This window comes from Lactuca saligna, chromosome 3, assembly GCF_052625555.1.
Source record: "Lactuca saligna cultivar CGN05327 chromosome 3, ASM5262555v1, whole genome shotgun sequence".
NCBI classification, from domain to species: Eukaryota; Viridiplantae; Streptophyta; class Magnoliopsida; order Asterales; family Asteraceae; genus Lactuca; species Lactuca saligna.
The window spans coordinates 61,886,161-61,901,493 of NC_136419.1; the positions used below are offsets into that span (position 1 = coordinate 61,886,161).

Below are 15,333 nucleotides of genomic sequence, written 5' to 3' on the forward strand. Positions count from 1 at the left end.
ATCTTTTATCTTGGTCTTCCGAACAAAAATGGGTTATTTGAGGGTCGAGTGTTATGGCCGAATAGCAGGAGGTTACTAATGTGTTGATGAAACATGTTGGATACATAATATATTATGCGAGCTTTGTTCTCCTCCAATGAAGATGACAAGATATTATTGTTACAATATCATTATCGAGTACATGTCCTCTAGCCTGATCCAACATCAACAAATAAAATATATTGAGATTGATATTCATTTCATGTGAGATCAAGTCACCAAGAACCTAGTTCGAGTTCTCTATGTTTCATCGTCGTCATGTTTTTGGATATCTTCACAAAGTGGACGACCCACGATTTAAATTTCAGTGTGAATGTCCATTAGTAAACCCCCGTTGAAATTGTAGGGGATGTTAGATTGTATTATTATTTAACCAAATATTGTAGCCCATGTTTATTAGTTCTCAATGCATCTGGACATCTATATAAATTTTGTATATGTTTATTATTGTAATTTAATGAGAATATATAATTGCTATATATAATAATTGTTGGACATGACTATTATTGTGATTTAATGAGAAGTAGATACCTTATCGCCCCTCCCTTTCCAAGAGAAGTTAGAAACCCTAGTTAATAACTACATTAACGAGAGCAGTTTACCTATTTTTTTTTTTTTTTACTCCAAACAATCCTATTTAATACCATAGATTGATTAATAGTTATGCATAATTATTGGTAACAACGGTTTTTTTGTATTTCAAATAAGAACCAGAATTGTAACTTAAACTAGGCTGGTTTGTTGCACAACTCGAGTTAAGCGATTTCTAATTTGTAATATTCCTATTTCTAGCTAGCTTCTTGCTAAAATTCTGACGTTCCCAAGAAAAACTATACATAACAATCGAAATTGTCATAATCATACATGTAAAAACATAAGATATAATAACGTACTTCTTGAAATATAAAACCACAAATTTTCTTAACATTTGTCTTTGTCATGAAATATAGTATAATCACAAAAGCATGGTAGGTTATTGAGGAGTGGATGCTCCAAAGGCAACCATTAGAGGTTTTTGAGTTGGCAAAGTGTTATAAATTTGAACAGTTAGTGGTTTATGGCAATGTGGACTTCCATTCTCAACATTAAACTTAGGATAAAGGTATATATTACTCATTAGTATACTAAAGATGGATGAAATTTAAGCATTAGTATAAGTACATATCAATATTGTTAATTTTAATATATATATATATATATATATATATATATATATATATATATATATATATATATATATATATATATATATATATATATATATATATATATATATATTTGAAGCGAGTTAAAGAAACATACGTAAGTGTAAAAATGGATGCGTAACTATCATGTAGATGTCACATCGACATTTAGTTTGATAAATCAGTTACCCTAATTCATAAATAATGGTCTTTTGTGATACATATAGAAATACACGTTTTTATGATTTTAACTTTACTGTAAAATGATAATTAAAAAACAAACATCCTAGCAATTTAGAAAAAGCTTTAACGACAAATCTACACCAGCATCAATTTCAACATCACACTTATCGTCATTTTTTTTATTGAAAAATCATGTGGGAAGTTGCACATTATCTTCTTTCATATTCGTACTTTCATTTCCTAAAAAAGTGATGTAGCTCTGTGATAATATGAATGGTTGTTATGTATATGTTTGCCCAATTAACCTTTAATTCCACGTTTTTTAAGTGGAATTGGCAACTCTCCTCTAAAAGAATCAGCGAATGGTTTAAGAAGATCATGCAAAAAGTCTTAAAACCAACGTTTCTGTTTAATTATAACTCTTTTAACATGCATGAGTTCGCCAACGAATTAAACTTACTTAACATGCCCTAGAAAGCATGGTGTTGGAAACATTAATTATGGCACCTTAATCCTAGCTTCTTCGATTGCTAATCGTCGGTTTAAGAGGCTAGAGCGGAATCATGTTCTTGGCTTGGATGTAATGCGGATCCTATATAGGGCCTGATTTTTTTTACTTATAAATACCTCTATTATATATAAGATGAGTTTTATTTTTTTTAAGCTAACTTTATAGCCCATACGTTATCATTATCATTAATAAAAAGGAAATTATACAAGTATACAACACAATCTCAAAAAAATTTCGGAAAAAATCGTAATCAAATCGTGATTTTTGGAAACTAAAACTCTACAAATAAACCCAAAAAACTGTTCTAATTTACTTTCTATTTACGCAGTCCTTCGTAAAGTATTAAGCCTAAACTAAAGAATAACTCTGCCGCCTGAAAAATTGTTCATCGGGAAATAATGTCACCAACGGAGTCCTGAAATTTGATGGAATTCTCACCGGTGAACATCGCTGCTACCACCGGAGTGCTCATCATCCCCTCTATCCTCTTTGTCGTTGCTGATCTGTGCTTTGTCTCTCCGCTTTTGTAATTTTTTTTTTCTATCTTTCTCGCTCTCACTCTCACTTTGGCTCTCGGTCTTTCTATTTCTCTTTCTCTTTTCTTGAATGTGATAAGATAAAGGGGAAATGGACTTAATAAGGTAATTAACTTTTCGGTTTGTTCACATCTGGGTAACTATCTTTTTTTTTTACACATGTAGGTAACGAACTTTTTGGAAGTGTTCACATATGACCATTATGACCGGCTGTAGCAGGTTACATCCCGTCATAACCAGTTATAATGGTCATATGTGAACACTTCAAAAAAGTTTGTTACCTAGATGTGTACAAAAAAAAAGATAGTTACCTAAATGTGAACAAACCGAAAAGGTAACAATAAAATACACAAATGGTCCCTGTAGTTTAGGTAATTTGTCCGTTTCATCCATAACTTATTTTTTAACTTAGATGATCCATACTATTTATTTTTGTTATGCATTTGGTCTTTGTCCTACCTCAAAAGATTATTGTGGGATCCAATTTAAATTTCTCAAATGTGGTTTCAGGTTTAAGGTGAGGAGATGTAGATATGTGGGGTCTATTAATTTTTTTTAATATATAAAAAATAAATACATAAATAAGAAAAAAAATTAAAAAAAATTAAAAAGGGCACAACAGTCTTTTAAGGTAGGACAGGGACCAAATGCACAACAAAAATAAATAGTAAGGATCATCTAAGTTAAAAAAAATTAGTTATGGACCAAACGTACAAATTACCCAAACTACAGGGACCATTCGTGTATTTTACTGTTACCTTTTCGGTTTGTTCACATCTGAGTAACTATCTTTTTTTTGTATACATATAGGTAACAAACTTTTTGGAAGTGTTCACATATGACCATTATGATTGATATGACCGGATATAACCTGCTATAGCCGGTCATAATTGTCATATGTGAACACTTCCAAAAAGTTCGTTACCTAGATGTGTATAAAAAAGATAGTTACCCAACTGTGAACAAACTGAAAAGTTAATTACCTTGTTAAGTCCATTTCCCTAAGATAAAGTGTAGGAATGTGAAAAAGATACGAATAGGTAAATGAAAACCTGTGAAAGTAAAACCAAAAGCTGCAAAACCATTTATTTATTATCTGTTAATTTATGATTTTTTTTATTAAATGAAGGTGTGTGACGGAAAATGTTATCGAAATCCTCAATTTGCAGTTTAATTTTATTTGCTAAAAGTTATATATTTAACTGTTAGTTTTTTTTTTTTTTTTATTTTTTTTTTATTTTTTTTTTTATATTTATTAGTTAGTATCAAATAATTTTGTAATTTCTTAATTGTTGTTAAGAGTATTACTATAAAATTTGTAACACAATTCAAGTAAAATTAAAAGACAATTTTATTATACTTCAAAAACATATTGGCCCTTTGGTTTTATAGCTTGTGTTCCGCCCCTGATTATGCATATCCAAGAGGTGGTCAATGATGCAATTTGGGCTTGTTGAAGTGACAAAACAACTTTTTTTTGTTTTAGATTTCATCCATGTTCGATTTAAAATGACCAATATACCCTTATAATTTTTTTATAATTTATTTATTTATTTATTATTGTATAAATTATATATAAAAGAAGTAAGCAATAAAAAACGTTAAACCTAAGCCTTTTCATCTCTCCACGATCGTATTCATGAGGTTGGCACGTTCACCTCCATATCTCCATCACCACCTCTCACTCTCATTCTTCTTTTCTGTAGCCGCCTCGCCCTCTTCTTCCCCTCTCCCAACCTCTTCCAACCTGACATTCTTCAGTCAATCTAGGTCAACTAGAGTTTGCATCTCCAATCCCCACCATGTTCCCCCCCTCTTCTCTCTCTCTCTCTCTCTCTCATGGATGGGTGATTACACATGGAGGATTTATTATGCAATTTACTCCAAGATCAAATAGATAGGAACTATGAAGCAAAAGGTAATTATGCACTTGAGTTTGGTGAGTGGTAGCAAGTTTTCCAGCAATGTATGGGGTACCCATGATTTAATCTGGTGAGTCTTATATTGGTTATGGAGATAGTGATTGGGAAACGGAAAGGGAAGGGAAGACTTACAAGAAGCAAACTGTTAATAATAATATTAAATGATATATTGAAAAGAAAAAGAAAAAAGGAATATAGTTCTTTTTAGGTTTGGTAGGGACTCATCTTGAAACAAAACAAAGACATAAGGATGGTCCGAGTTAAAAAATAAAGTTACAGATCAAATGTACAAATTCACCATCATACAGACCATTCGTGTAATTTACCCTTCCTTTAATCCCAAAAGTTGCGAATCCCTTAGGTATTAATGACTACAAGCCTATCACATAATTGGAGTGAAGTACAATATCATAGCTAAACGTTTTTATTATTATGATGTGATTGACTTAGACGATGCATAGAGGTTGTGTGGTGGTGTTGGTTTTGAAATATTTTACCTGGGAAAAAAATTATTAAGTTCTCATGTAAATATTGATTCTCAAAAAATTTTGATTTTGTTTAGATTTTGGCATTTTTTATATTATATATCATCTAACTTGTTGAACTTGTTAACATATTACCCTTTTAACTTGCAACACCCGATCACAAAGGTAAATTGTGAACAACTTCAATAAAGTTGGATGGTATATCATATACAAAAAAATGACTAAATATGAACATAATCAAAAGCTGGTTACTTTCATGAGTCATTTTCCCTTTTATTTTCAACCTTATATAGATTTAGCATTGGGTGGGCGGGGGTGGGGGAGGTTGCCTATATTTAAATTCATCCATTGTTAAACAAGTAACCAACAAGTTTTCGATACATAGTGAGGATTTGTTCCATTAGAGATCAAATAGTACAAGGTTGGATATGAGGAGTTTCCACTTCGTGCCTTGATCGCGATCATTATGCATAAAAAGTAAACATTAAATCTACTAATTAGCAAGTAAAAACGAAGGGTCAAATTATGGGAGATTATAGTTAACAAATTAGTTCTCTAAGCGATTAAAAGAATTAACTTTGATGTTTGTACCTCCCCACCTCATTTTAATGAGATTTTCGAGGCTTGCTATTGCGTTGAAACAAGTTTTCGCTAAAAATTACATAATAAAATAGGTTTTAGTATTGGGTTGAAAATGTCGTTAAAGGTTCGCCATGCACCAATAGACCTCACATCATAAGCAACATCATCTTAAGTCTCTTTAACACACATACACACACCCACCTATCTGAAAGTTAGGTTTTAAAAACGCCATGATCACGACATATTTTTTAAAGCTCAAGACTCAACCTTTTGCCACCCTTCAAGTTATATAGAGCATAGTCTAAGAAAAAAAAGAAAAAAAACACTAATCTATATTAAAAAATATAAAAAAGACAACAAATATAAAAAATTATATTTGTTCGGTCTCACGTATTAACAATTTTTTTTTATATAAGTGGCATATTAATATTGAGTATTTATTATATTTTTGTAGTGAATCAGTTATTCTATATTTTTATAATTTTGAATGGCTTATATAAATAGTGCTAAATATGTTATCAATTATCATCGTCTTCTACATCCATCTTCCATTGAAATTGTTCTCTCTCCTTCCATCTCTTTCGCCACTTGAATACAGTCCTTATTTCCCGTGACATTTTTCTCATTTACAAACAGTTAACAATTAACCTAGTTCAATCAATTTGCCAATCGTCATTACTGCCCTAGTCAATCTACAGAGAACTCATACACAACTCTGATCACTCATTCAATCTTCAATCAATTAGGTCATTATCCATTTGCCTTAATCAATTACTTCGATCGATTAATTTGGGTACTCTTATGATAATTGGTTGTGGTTGATCGATATAGATAATAGAATGAGGATTGGATCAACGGCGGATGAGAGGCGGAGGAAAGCGGTAGAGGATGAAGTGGTGGGGGAGGAGTACGTGGTTGAGGATGTTCGAGATCACGATCACGGGAGGTTAACGAAACGTCGGAGTCGATTCACGTTATTGGCAGGGGATCTTGACCTAGATCCGAGTCGCAGAGATTTCAATACAGAGAAATTCATCGATGGAATCAGAGGATGCTCTCCTGCCCTCTTCATTCATCCTCAAAACAGGTTCTCTCTCTCTCTATCAGTATATCTATATGTTTGCATATACACACGCTGCATTCTCTCTCTGTATATGTATTTATGTCGACTCCTTGTGTGTGTGTGTGTGAAAAACTACGTGACAAGAGGAATCTCAACCATTACTTCGTTTTGGCACTTTTAGTATTTGCAAAATTTGTCCCAAAATCTAACATATATTCAATTTTTATTTTTTATTTTTGGATTAAAAGTGAAGAATTGTTTTTTTAAAGTGGATCAGATAATAGTCACCTAAACATTGTCTGAGTCATCGGGTCGCTGTAAAATATTTTAGCCGTCATTGATGTACATGTTCCATGAGATAAAATATTTTAGCCGACAATGAATCATCAAGATTCGAGGGTCATTGTGAAATTGCCATATATAGCTATATCATATAAATAAATCATAAAGTAAATATATATGTTTAGAAATATGCATGGATCGTTTGGGAAATTGGGATTATTTATTCAAAACATGTTTTTTTTTAAGGTGTTTATACTTTATAGTTAACGTGTTATCAAAATAAAAAGAAATTTTTTTTTAATAGATTTTCACAATTACACATGTATAAAAGTAATATCCGTTGTATGTATTTTTTTATGCCCACTAGTGTCTAGTGAATATATTTTCATATTCGTAGATGAAGATATGTTCATAATATGTTCATGAATGGACATTTTTCAATTTTCAACTTTTAAACAGCATACAAGATAAAAATACAATTGTTTATTTACAACATGCTTTTTTAAAGGTGTTTATTAGTTGTTTTCGTAAATAGAAAAGTCTAGATTAGAGCATATCCAAAATTTATTTATTATTTTAAATGTATATACAAATTATCTTTAAAAAAAAATTCCACTACAAAAATTTCTTTGTAAGAGTTTTAATAATTAAATATTTATTTCTATTTATTTAAAATATTTTATATTTTTAAACATATATCATATTTCATATTGGTGCTATTTTATTAATTATATAGTTAAAAATATTAAAAATTATAATAAAAATATAATAATTTTATTTTATGTTTTAATAGATTTGATTAATGAGTAAAAAATCTTAAACCTATAAGATACAATATCACTAAATTAGTAAGGGGTTGTTTAAGGAATAATAATCAATCATAAGTAAGCTTTTATTAGAGATGTTCTTAGCTTATGTACTAATAAGTAATAAATTGATAAGTTTCTTTTTAGTTATCAAAATTTATATATATATATATATATATATATATATATATATATATATATATATATATATATATATATATATATATATATGTGGTAGTTATGACCAGTTATTAGTTATATAATAATTATATTAAGTATTACATTAACATTTTAATCGTTCTAAATATGTATGCTGTAAAATTTAATATACTTATATCAGACACAATAATATAGGGGAATGATATTCTTTAACAAAGTCAAATGCCTATTTCATCAAATATTTCGACTACAATGGGTTCCTCAGAATTAAAAAAAAAAAAAAAAAAAAAAAAAAAAAAAAAAAAAAAAAAAAATCAGTTTATTTGTAACTAATAATACGTGGGCAACTTATAATCTAAGGAGTCATTATCTCAAAAGTATTAAATAGATGGTTTCTTTATTTTATTGTATGTGACACTAATAAAATAGATGAAATAATATTGTATTTTATTAAAAAGATAGGCCTTAAAATAACTCTTTAAATAAACAAATCCATTAATTTCTAAATGTATTTTCTAGTCATTTAATTTGTCTTTGTCTTAAGTTTAACAAATTTTTTAATAACGATTGTTTAATTTGTTTTCGTCTAAGTTTAATAAAATTTTTAATAACGATTGAGATTTCAACTTTTTTACATTAAATTTGGTTTCTTCATTTTTTGCTTCAAGCTGTGTATTATTATTAACTTGATATAAATGTAATAATATAATAATATTTCATCTATTTTGTTAGAGTTTGACAATAGAGTTATTGTAATTAAAAACTGCAAGGTATTAATTAGGATTGTAGAAAAGGGGGCTATTTATTATTAAAAACACCACTTGTTAGATAAACATGTGAACTCGATCTTGATTTATATTGTGAGTCCCTATTTTGATACTTTTCTTATATATAAATGTTTATATTACTTATTTTGTTTGAATTTCTAATTAAATAAAGAAACTAATTATATATATATTTTTTGTACGTCCGGGAATAAACCAATTATATTGTATTCATAACATACCACTTGTGATCCCACTAATCTTGGAACGAAATTTTAGGAAAATATCTAATCAAATATTTATGTCCTCCACAAAACCCCATGTGATGGTTTATGGTACTTACAATAATTTTCATTTGTATGTTGCTCATAGTAAAATATTTATTTAAGGTTTAAAATTCCTAAAAAGAAATTGCTATGTTAATTATTTATACCTTTTGAAAATTGTTATGTTAATTATTTTTCTATTTAAGTTTCATCTCCCAGTGGAGTCACATATATTGGCATCATAATATACATTAATCCATATCCCACAATTCTAAAATAAATATCAATATGTATAATTATCATATATTGAACTTAAATACCACCTAAAAAGGATTCAGCTTCCAAAATTTAGTATATCTTATTCCATATATTTCACACTTAAATGAAGATGTGATAGTCGCTCCATTTATCAAAAAGTATGTGTACAAGTGCTCTTCAAAAGTAGCTGTTAGCTTTCGAATTGTGTAAAAAGACATAAAACATAAAAGCTAAAAGCTTCCAAAAGCTGTTACAAGTAAGTGTTGGATCATTAGCTTTTGGTTTAAAGTTTGTACACTTAGATACAAGGAATACAATAAACAATATGCTATTCTTCTAAAACATTTAAGCATTTAAATTGGTCTCATTTATACTATAAGATCAACCAAGTATAACCAAAGATGAAAATTCTAACATATGACACAAAATCTTTTGAATGCAGCTGGTATAAAGCATGGGAGAAATTCATATTAATATGGGCAGTTTACTCTTCTTTCTTCACACCAATGGAATTCGGTTTCTTCAGGGGATTGCCTAAAAACCTCTATTTCTTAGACATAGCTGGTCAAATTGCTTTCCTCATAGATGTTGTTCTACATTTCTTTATTGCCTACAGAGACACCCAAACTTACAAAATGATTTCAAATCGCAACCTAATCGCTGTTAGGTTTGTAATTTCTTCTCTACATATCCAAATCAATAAAAGAGTCTATAATTTTTTTTTGAGTAAATTACACGAATGGTCCCTATGGTTTGGGGTGATTTGCACGTTTGGTCCCTAACTTATTTGTTTAACTCGGAAGGTCCCTACTGTTTGTTTTTGTTGCATCCTTGGTCCCTGTCTTACATAAAAAGACTATTTTTCCCTTGATTTTTTAATTTATTTAAATAAACACACCCCCAACCCCACTTCTAACCCACATTACATTATCTTAACAGTTTTTTTAGGTAAGACAGGGACCAAACATGCAATAAAAACAAACATTAGGTACCTTTCGAGTTAAAAAAATAAGTTAGGGACTAAACATGCAAATTACCCAAAACCATAGGGACCATTCGTGTAATTTACTCTTTTTTTTTTTTAAATTAAAATTAAAATCCATCTTTTTGTGATTTCAGGTACCTCAAATCTCATTTTCTATTCGATATACTAGCATGTATGCCTTGGGATAACATATACCGGGTATATATGCATTACAAAATTAATATATTATGAAATAATAAAATCATAATTTCCGATATGATAAAATGATTATTTATTTATATTAGGCTTCCGGAAGAAAAGAAGAAGTGAGATACCTTTTGCTACTTAGATTGGTTCGAGTACGCAAAGTCTTGGAATTCTTTTCAAGATTAGAAAAGGACATTCGTGTCAATTATCTCTTTTCAAGGATTATAAAATTAATCGCTGTTGAACTCTATTGCACGCATACAGCTGCATGTATTTTCTATTATTTGGCTACTACTCTGCCAGCTGTCCAAGAAGGATACACCTGGATTGGAAGCTTAAAATTAGGCGATTATAGCTACTCAAATTTCAGAGAGATTGATCTTTGGAAACGCTACACAACTTCTTTATATTTTGCCATTGTTACTATGGCCACAGTTGGTAAGTTCATTTTCATCAACATAAATTACAATGTACTTTCATTCATTTGTTTATTATATAAAAAAAATCTAAATTACAATGCCATAATTGTGTGTATTTGTTAGGTTATGGTGAAATACATGCGGTGAATATGAGAGAAATGATATTTGTAATGATTTATGTGTCGTTTGATATGGTTTTGGGGGCATATTTGATTGGTAATATGACAGCTTTAATAGTAAAAGGATCGAAGACAGAAAGATATAGAGATAGAATGACAGATCTTCTTAAATATATGAATAGAAATAGACTTGGGAGAGATATAAGAAATCAGATAAAAGGTCACCTTCGTTTACAATATGAAAGCAACTACACTGATTCCACTATTCTTCGTGATCTTCCAATTTCCATTCGTGCAAAGGTGTCTACTTTCAATCTTTTTCTTATCAAGACATTTTATACTCTGAAATCATTAGAATTATATGCTTATTGATGTTGTGAATGTGATTCTTTCCAGATATCTCAAACGCTATACAAGTCATACATTGAAAAAGTTTCACTTTTCAAAGGATGCTCTTTGGAATTCATCAATCAAGTTGTAACTAAAGTGCATGAAGAGTTTTTTCTCCCAGGGGAAGTCATTATGGAACAAGGCAATGCTGTTGAGCAACTTTATTTCATCTGTCATGGTGAACTGGTATAACTTCCTTCCTTCTCTTTTTTTTTTTAATTAAAATTACTAAACCTTTTGGATATTTTCTTAAGAACGATGAAATGAAATTATATATAAATAGGAGGAAATTGGGATATGTGAAGATGGATCTGAAGAAACAGTATCGATTCTAAAACCTCATAGTTCATTTGGAGAGGTTTCTATTCTTTGTAACATTCCTCAACCTTACACAGTTCGAGTTTGTGAGCTTTGTAGACTTCTTCGCCTTGACAAACAATCTTTCTCTAACATCCTTGAGATTTATTTCCATGATGGGAGAAAAATTCTCAACAATCTTATAGAGGTAATTCATTCATTTTCCACAAATAAGTTCAATTCAGCTTATATATATGAATTCAATCTGGCTTTTTGAAATTAATATATGATATGATGACAGTTTAACGCATCAGATGCACGCATGAAGCAATTGGAGACAGATATCATTTTACACATTGGAAAACATGAAGCAGAGCTTGCACTCAGGGTCAACAGTTCAGCTTTTTATGGTGATTTGTATCAGCTTAAAAGCTTGATTAGAGCTGGAGCTGATCCAAATAAGAAAGATTATGATGGAAGGACACCATTGGTAATTAAACTACTTTTAATAAATAATAACAAATCCTAATTTTATAAAAAAAGATTTCAAGATTGAGGGCTATAACAAATTCTTGAAATGAATAAACAGCATCTTGCTGCATCAAAAGGATACGAAGATATCACTCTTTTTCTTATTCAAGAAAAGGTAGAAGTCAATGTTTTAGGTAATTAAACTTCCTTCTATATGTAAACTTTATGTTCACTTTGATGACTTGTGCTAATCATTTTATTAATCTTGGTGATATATAGATAATTTTGGGAACACGCCGTTATTAGAAGCAATTAAGAATGGACATGATAAAGTGGCTTCCATATTAGTGAAAGAAGGTGGATCATTGAAGATAGATGATGCTGGTTGGTTTTTGTGTACAAGTGTAGCAAGAGGAGATATTGATTATATACGAAGGATTTTGTCAAATGGGGTTGACCCAAATTCAAAAGATTATGACTTTAGAACTCCACTTCATGTGGCTGCATCACAAGGATCTTATATAATTGTCAAGTTGTTGGTGGAAGCTGGAGCTAGTGTTCTATCAAAGGACAGGTATATATATATATATATATATATATATATATATATATATATATATATATATATATATATACACCAATATTAATTAATTCATAAAGTATTAATTTACTAATTAAATTAGTTATATATATATGTATGTTACTATTTAGTTAGTTAATTTGAATGTATATGTGTAGATGGGGTAATACTCCACTTGATGAAGGGAGAATGTCTGGAAACAAGATGTTGATCAAATTACTAGAAGAAGCAAAAGATGTTCAGTTGTCTGAACTTCCGGAAGGTTCTCAAGAAATAACAGGTATTTTTCAAAAAATTTAACCTAATATTTTTCTTATTATTGTGAGACTAACATGGCAACTGACAAAATCTACGTGTATTTGATGACAGATAAAATGCATCCTAGGAAATGTACAGTATACGCATTTCACCCATGGGAACATAAGGACAAAAGCACGTGTGGAGTGGTTTTATGGATTCCACGAACAACAGAGCAACTTATAAAAACAGCAGCCGAACAATTGAAGTTGGAAAGTTATGACACTTGTTGTATAGTAACAGAAGATGCAGGTAAAATTCTTGATGTTGATATGATTTTAGATGGACAAAAGTTGTATTTGATTAGTGAAGAATGAGTGTGTGGTTTGTGTATCATTTTGATTATGTAACACAAACATTGCAATATAAATAAATTTCATCTTAAGTTTCAACCTTTAAATACCCAAAATAAAGTTAACGTGATAATTTTCTGCATATTCGCAATTTACCTACAAAGCTAACGTGATAATTTTCTGCATATATTATAAGTCTCACTAGTTGTAGAATACAGATGTTGTCATATTATTGGCCAAAGTTTAAGAATCTTGTCATAATTGTGGCAAAACATGTAACTTTTAATACGATGTACGTATTTCAAAAACATGTAACTTTGTTTATTTGCTATTATTTTGGGCATCGGCCCACATTTTTGGCAATATCCGATTAGCTAATGGAAAGGTATGGGTCCATTCAAAATTCAAGTTACCAATTTCAAAAAATTACCATATATATCAATTTATGATACCAAAAACTAATATTTACACATTTTTAAGCTAGCAGATCATGGTATTATTCACTAAAAATGATGTCTGAAAAATATAAACTTGGCCTTACATCGAACCCAGCTGAGCGACGACCTTCTACCAGCTCCATACCAATTTCACACACTAAAATATGAGAAAACTCATTAAAAAATGATACCTACTCTTACTTTCCAATAGATTCTTTCTTCACATATATTAAAAAAAACTCTTCACACATTTGATTAACTTGATAGTTAGTACGAAATAACGATTCTTTATTTGTTTTTCCTTTTATAAGAACATTAAAAAGACTCCATCTAATTTCAAGTCAGCCATGGACATGTTCTATCTTTTCATCCTTTTGTCATCAAATCTCTTAACCTTATTCATCTCCACCACTTTCTACGCCCCTAATTGTTCCTTAACCCCACCACCGGTGATCAACCCTTCCGCCAGTCAACCGTCGTCCGACCACCACCTCCCGCCAGAATTCCTCGCCTTCACCTCACCAAAACACCTCCCATTTGGAATGAACTCAAATTTCGATTCAGACAAACTATACCCTCCGGTGGGTAGCCCGTGTACCCTTTTTCAAGAACTTCAAAACTACATGAGCTACCCGGTCAACGGGTCCTGCCCGGATGATGAACTTTTAGCACAAAAGCTCCTCCTCAAAGGCTGCGAGCCGCTCCCCCGCCGCCGCTGCCGCCCACCATCACCACCAGACTACACTGAACCCTACCCGATTCCCAAAAGCTTCTGGTCAACACCACCCGATTCATCAGTCATTTGGACAGCATACACATGCAAGAACTACTCATGCCTTATAAACCGGTCCCACAACCAAAAACATTTTGATGACTGTAAAGACTGTTTTGACCTTGAGGGTAGAGAGAAAACAAGGTGGGTGATCAAGGGTAAAACCGGAACCGATTTTGCTATAGATGAAGTGTTAGCGATGAAGAAACACGGAACGATTCGAATTGGGCTTGATATCGGAGGTGGTGTTGGAACTTTTGCAGTTAGAATGATGGAAAGGAATATAACGATAGTAACAACTTCAATGAATTTAAATGGTCCTTTTAATAGTTTTATAGCATCAAGAGGTGTTGTGCCTATGTATATAAGTGTTTCACAGAGGCTTCCGTTTTTTGATAACACCTTGGATATAGTTCACTCGATGCATGTATTGAGTAATTGGATTCCAACTACTTTGTTACATTTTTTGTTTTTTGATATTTATAGGGTTTTAAGGCCTGGTGGGTTGTTTTGGCTTGATCATTTCTTTTGTGTAGGGGAGGAACTTGAAGGGATTTATGTGCCACTTTTGGAAAGTGTAGGGTTTAATAAAGTGAAGTGGGTGGTTGGGAAGAAGTTGGATAGAGGACCTGAGTTAAACGAGATGTATCTTTCGGCTTTGCTAGAAAAGCCATTATTTTAACTCTTGGTATTTTTTTATTTTATTTTATTTTATTTTTTTTAAATTTGAGATGTGAAATATAAGGGTTGATTGTTGTACGTGGAAGTACATGGGATGGGATATAACGTTTTTCTGGAAAGTGTAAGGAGAATATCATTGTTTTCTTTTAAACTACAAGGGTCGTATTAGACTTGATAGAAGGTATTTTGTGAGAATAATATTCTTTCACCCTTAGCCAAAGAGGATTTCTTAAAGTTGAAAATGTAAAAATAAAGGCTATTTCCAGAATTTTAGATTTATAAACCTCCGGCCCATGGGCCAAAATGGGTCCAAATGTTAGCCCAAAAAGGCCAAATTGCAGCTGGAGAGACTCAAATTTCAGGTGA

The 15,333-nt window shown here is 30.9% G+C and overlaps 2 protein-coding genes across 2 annotated transcripts; both read left to right on the top strand.

The window, feature by feature from the left end:
• Positions 1-5,963: 5,963 nt before the first annotated feature.
• SKOR (STELAR K+ outward rectifier) lies at positions 5,964-13,176 on the top strand. The gene is made up of 13 exons (XM_078985172.1): positions 5,964-6,188; positions 6,274-6,529; positions 9,483-9,707; positions 10,160-10,223; positions 10,310-10,649; positions 10,754-11,049; positions 11,146-11,325; positions 11,423-11,644; positions 11,738-11,926; positions 12,026-12,101; positions 12,187-12,481; positions 12,646-12,767; positions 12,857-13,176. The coding sequence occupies exons 2-13, from the start codon at positions 6,282-6,284 to the stop codon at positions 13,099-13,101; spliced, it is 2,502 nt and encodes an 833-aa protein (XP_078841298.1). The 5' UTR covers positions 5,964-6,188; positions 6,274-6,281; the 3' UTR covers positions 13,102-13,176.
• Positions 13,177-13,866: 690 nt separating this feature from the next.
• Positions 13,867-15,011, top strand: LOC145033709 (putative methyltransferase At1g29790). The gene has a single exon (XM_078982264.1). The coding sequence runs from the start codon at positions 13,868-13,870 to the stop codon at positions 14,966-14,968; it is 1,101 nt and encodes a 366-aa protein (XP_078838390.1). The 5' UTR covers position 13,867; the 3' UTR covers positions 14,969-15,011.
• The last annotated feature ends 322 nt before the right edge of the window (positions 15,012-15,333 follow it).

Coding starts and splice junctions, on each gene's coding strand:
- SKOR (XM_078985172.1), top strand. CDS start 6,282: ATGAGGATTGGATCAACGGCGGATGAGAGGCGGAGGAAAGCGGTAGAG. Junction 11,645..11,737: donor TTCTCAACAATCTTATAGAG/GTAATTCATTCA, acceptor ATATGATGACAG/TTTAACGCATCAGATGCACG. Junction 12,102..12,186: donor GGTAGAAGTCAATGTTTTAG/GTAATTAAACTT, acceptor GGTGATATATAG/ATAATTTTGGGAACACGCCG.
- LOC145033709 (XM_078982264.1), top strand. CDS start 13,868: ATGTTCTATCTTTTCATCCTTTTGTCATCAAATCTCTTAACCTTATTC.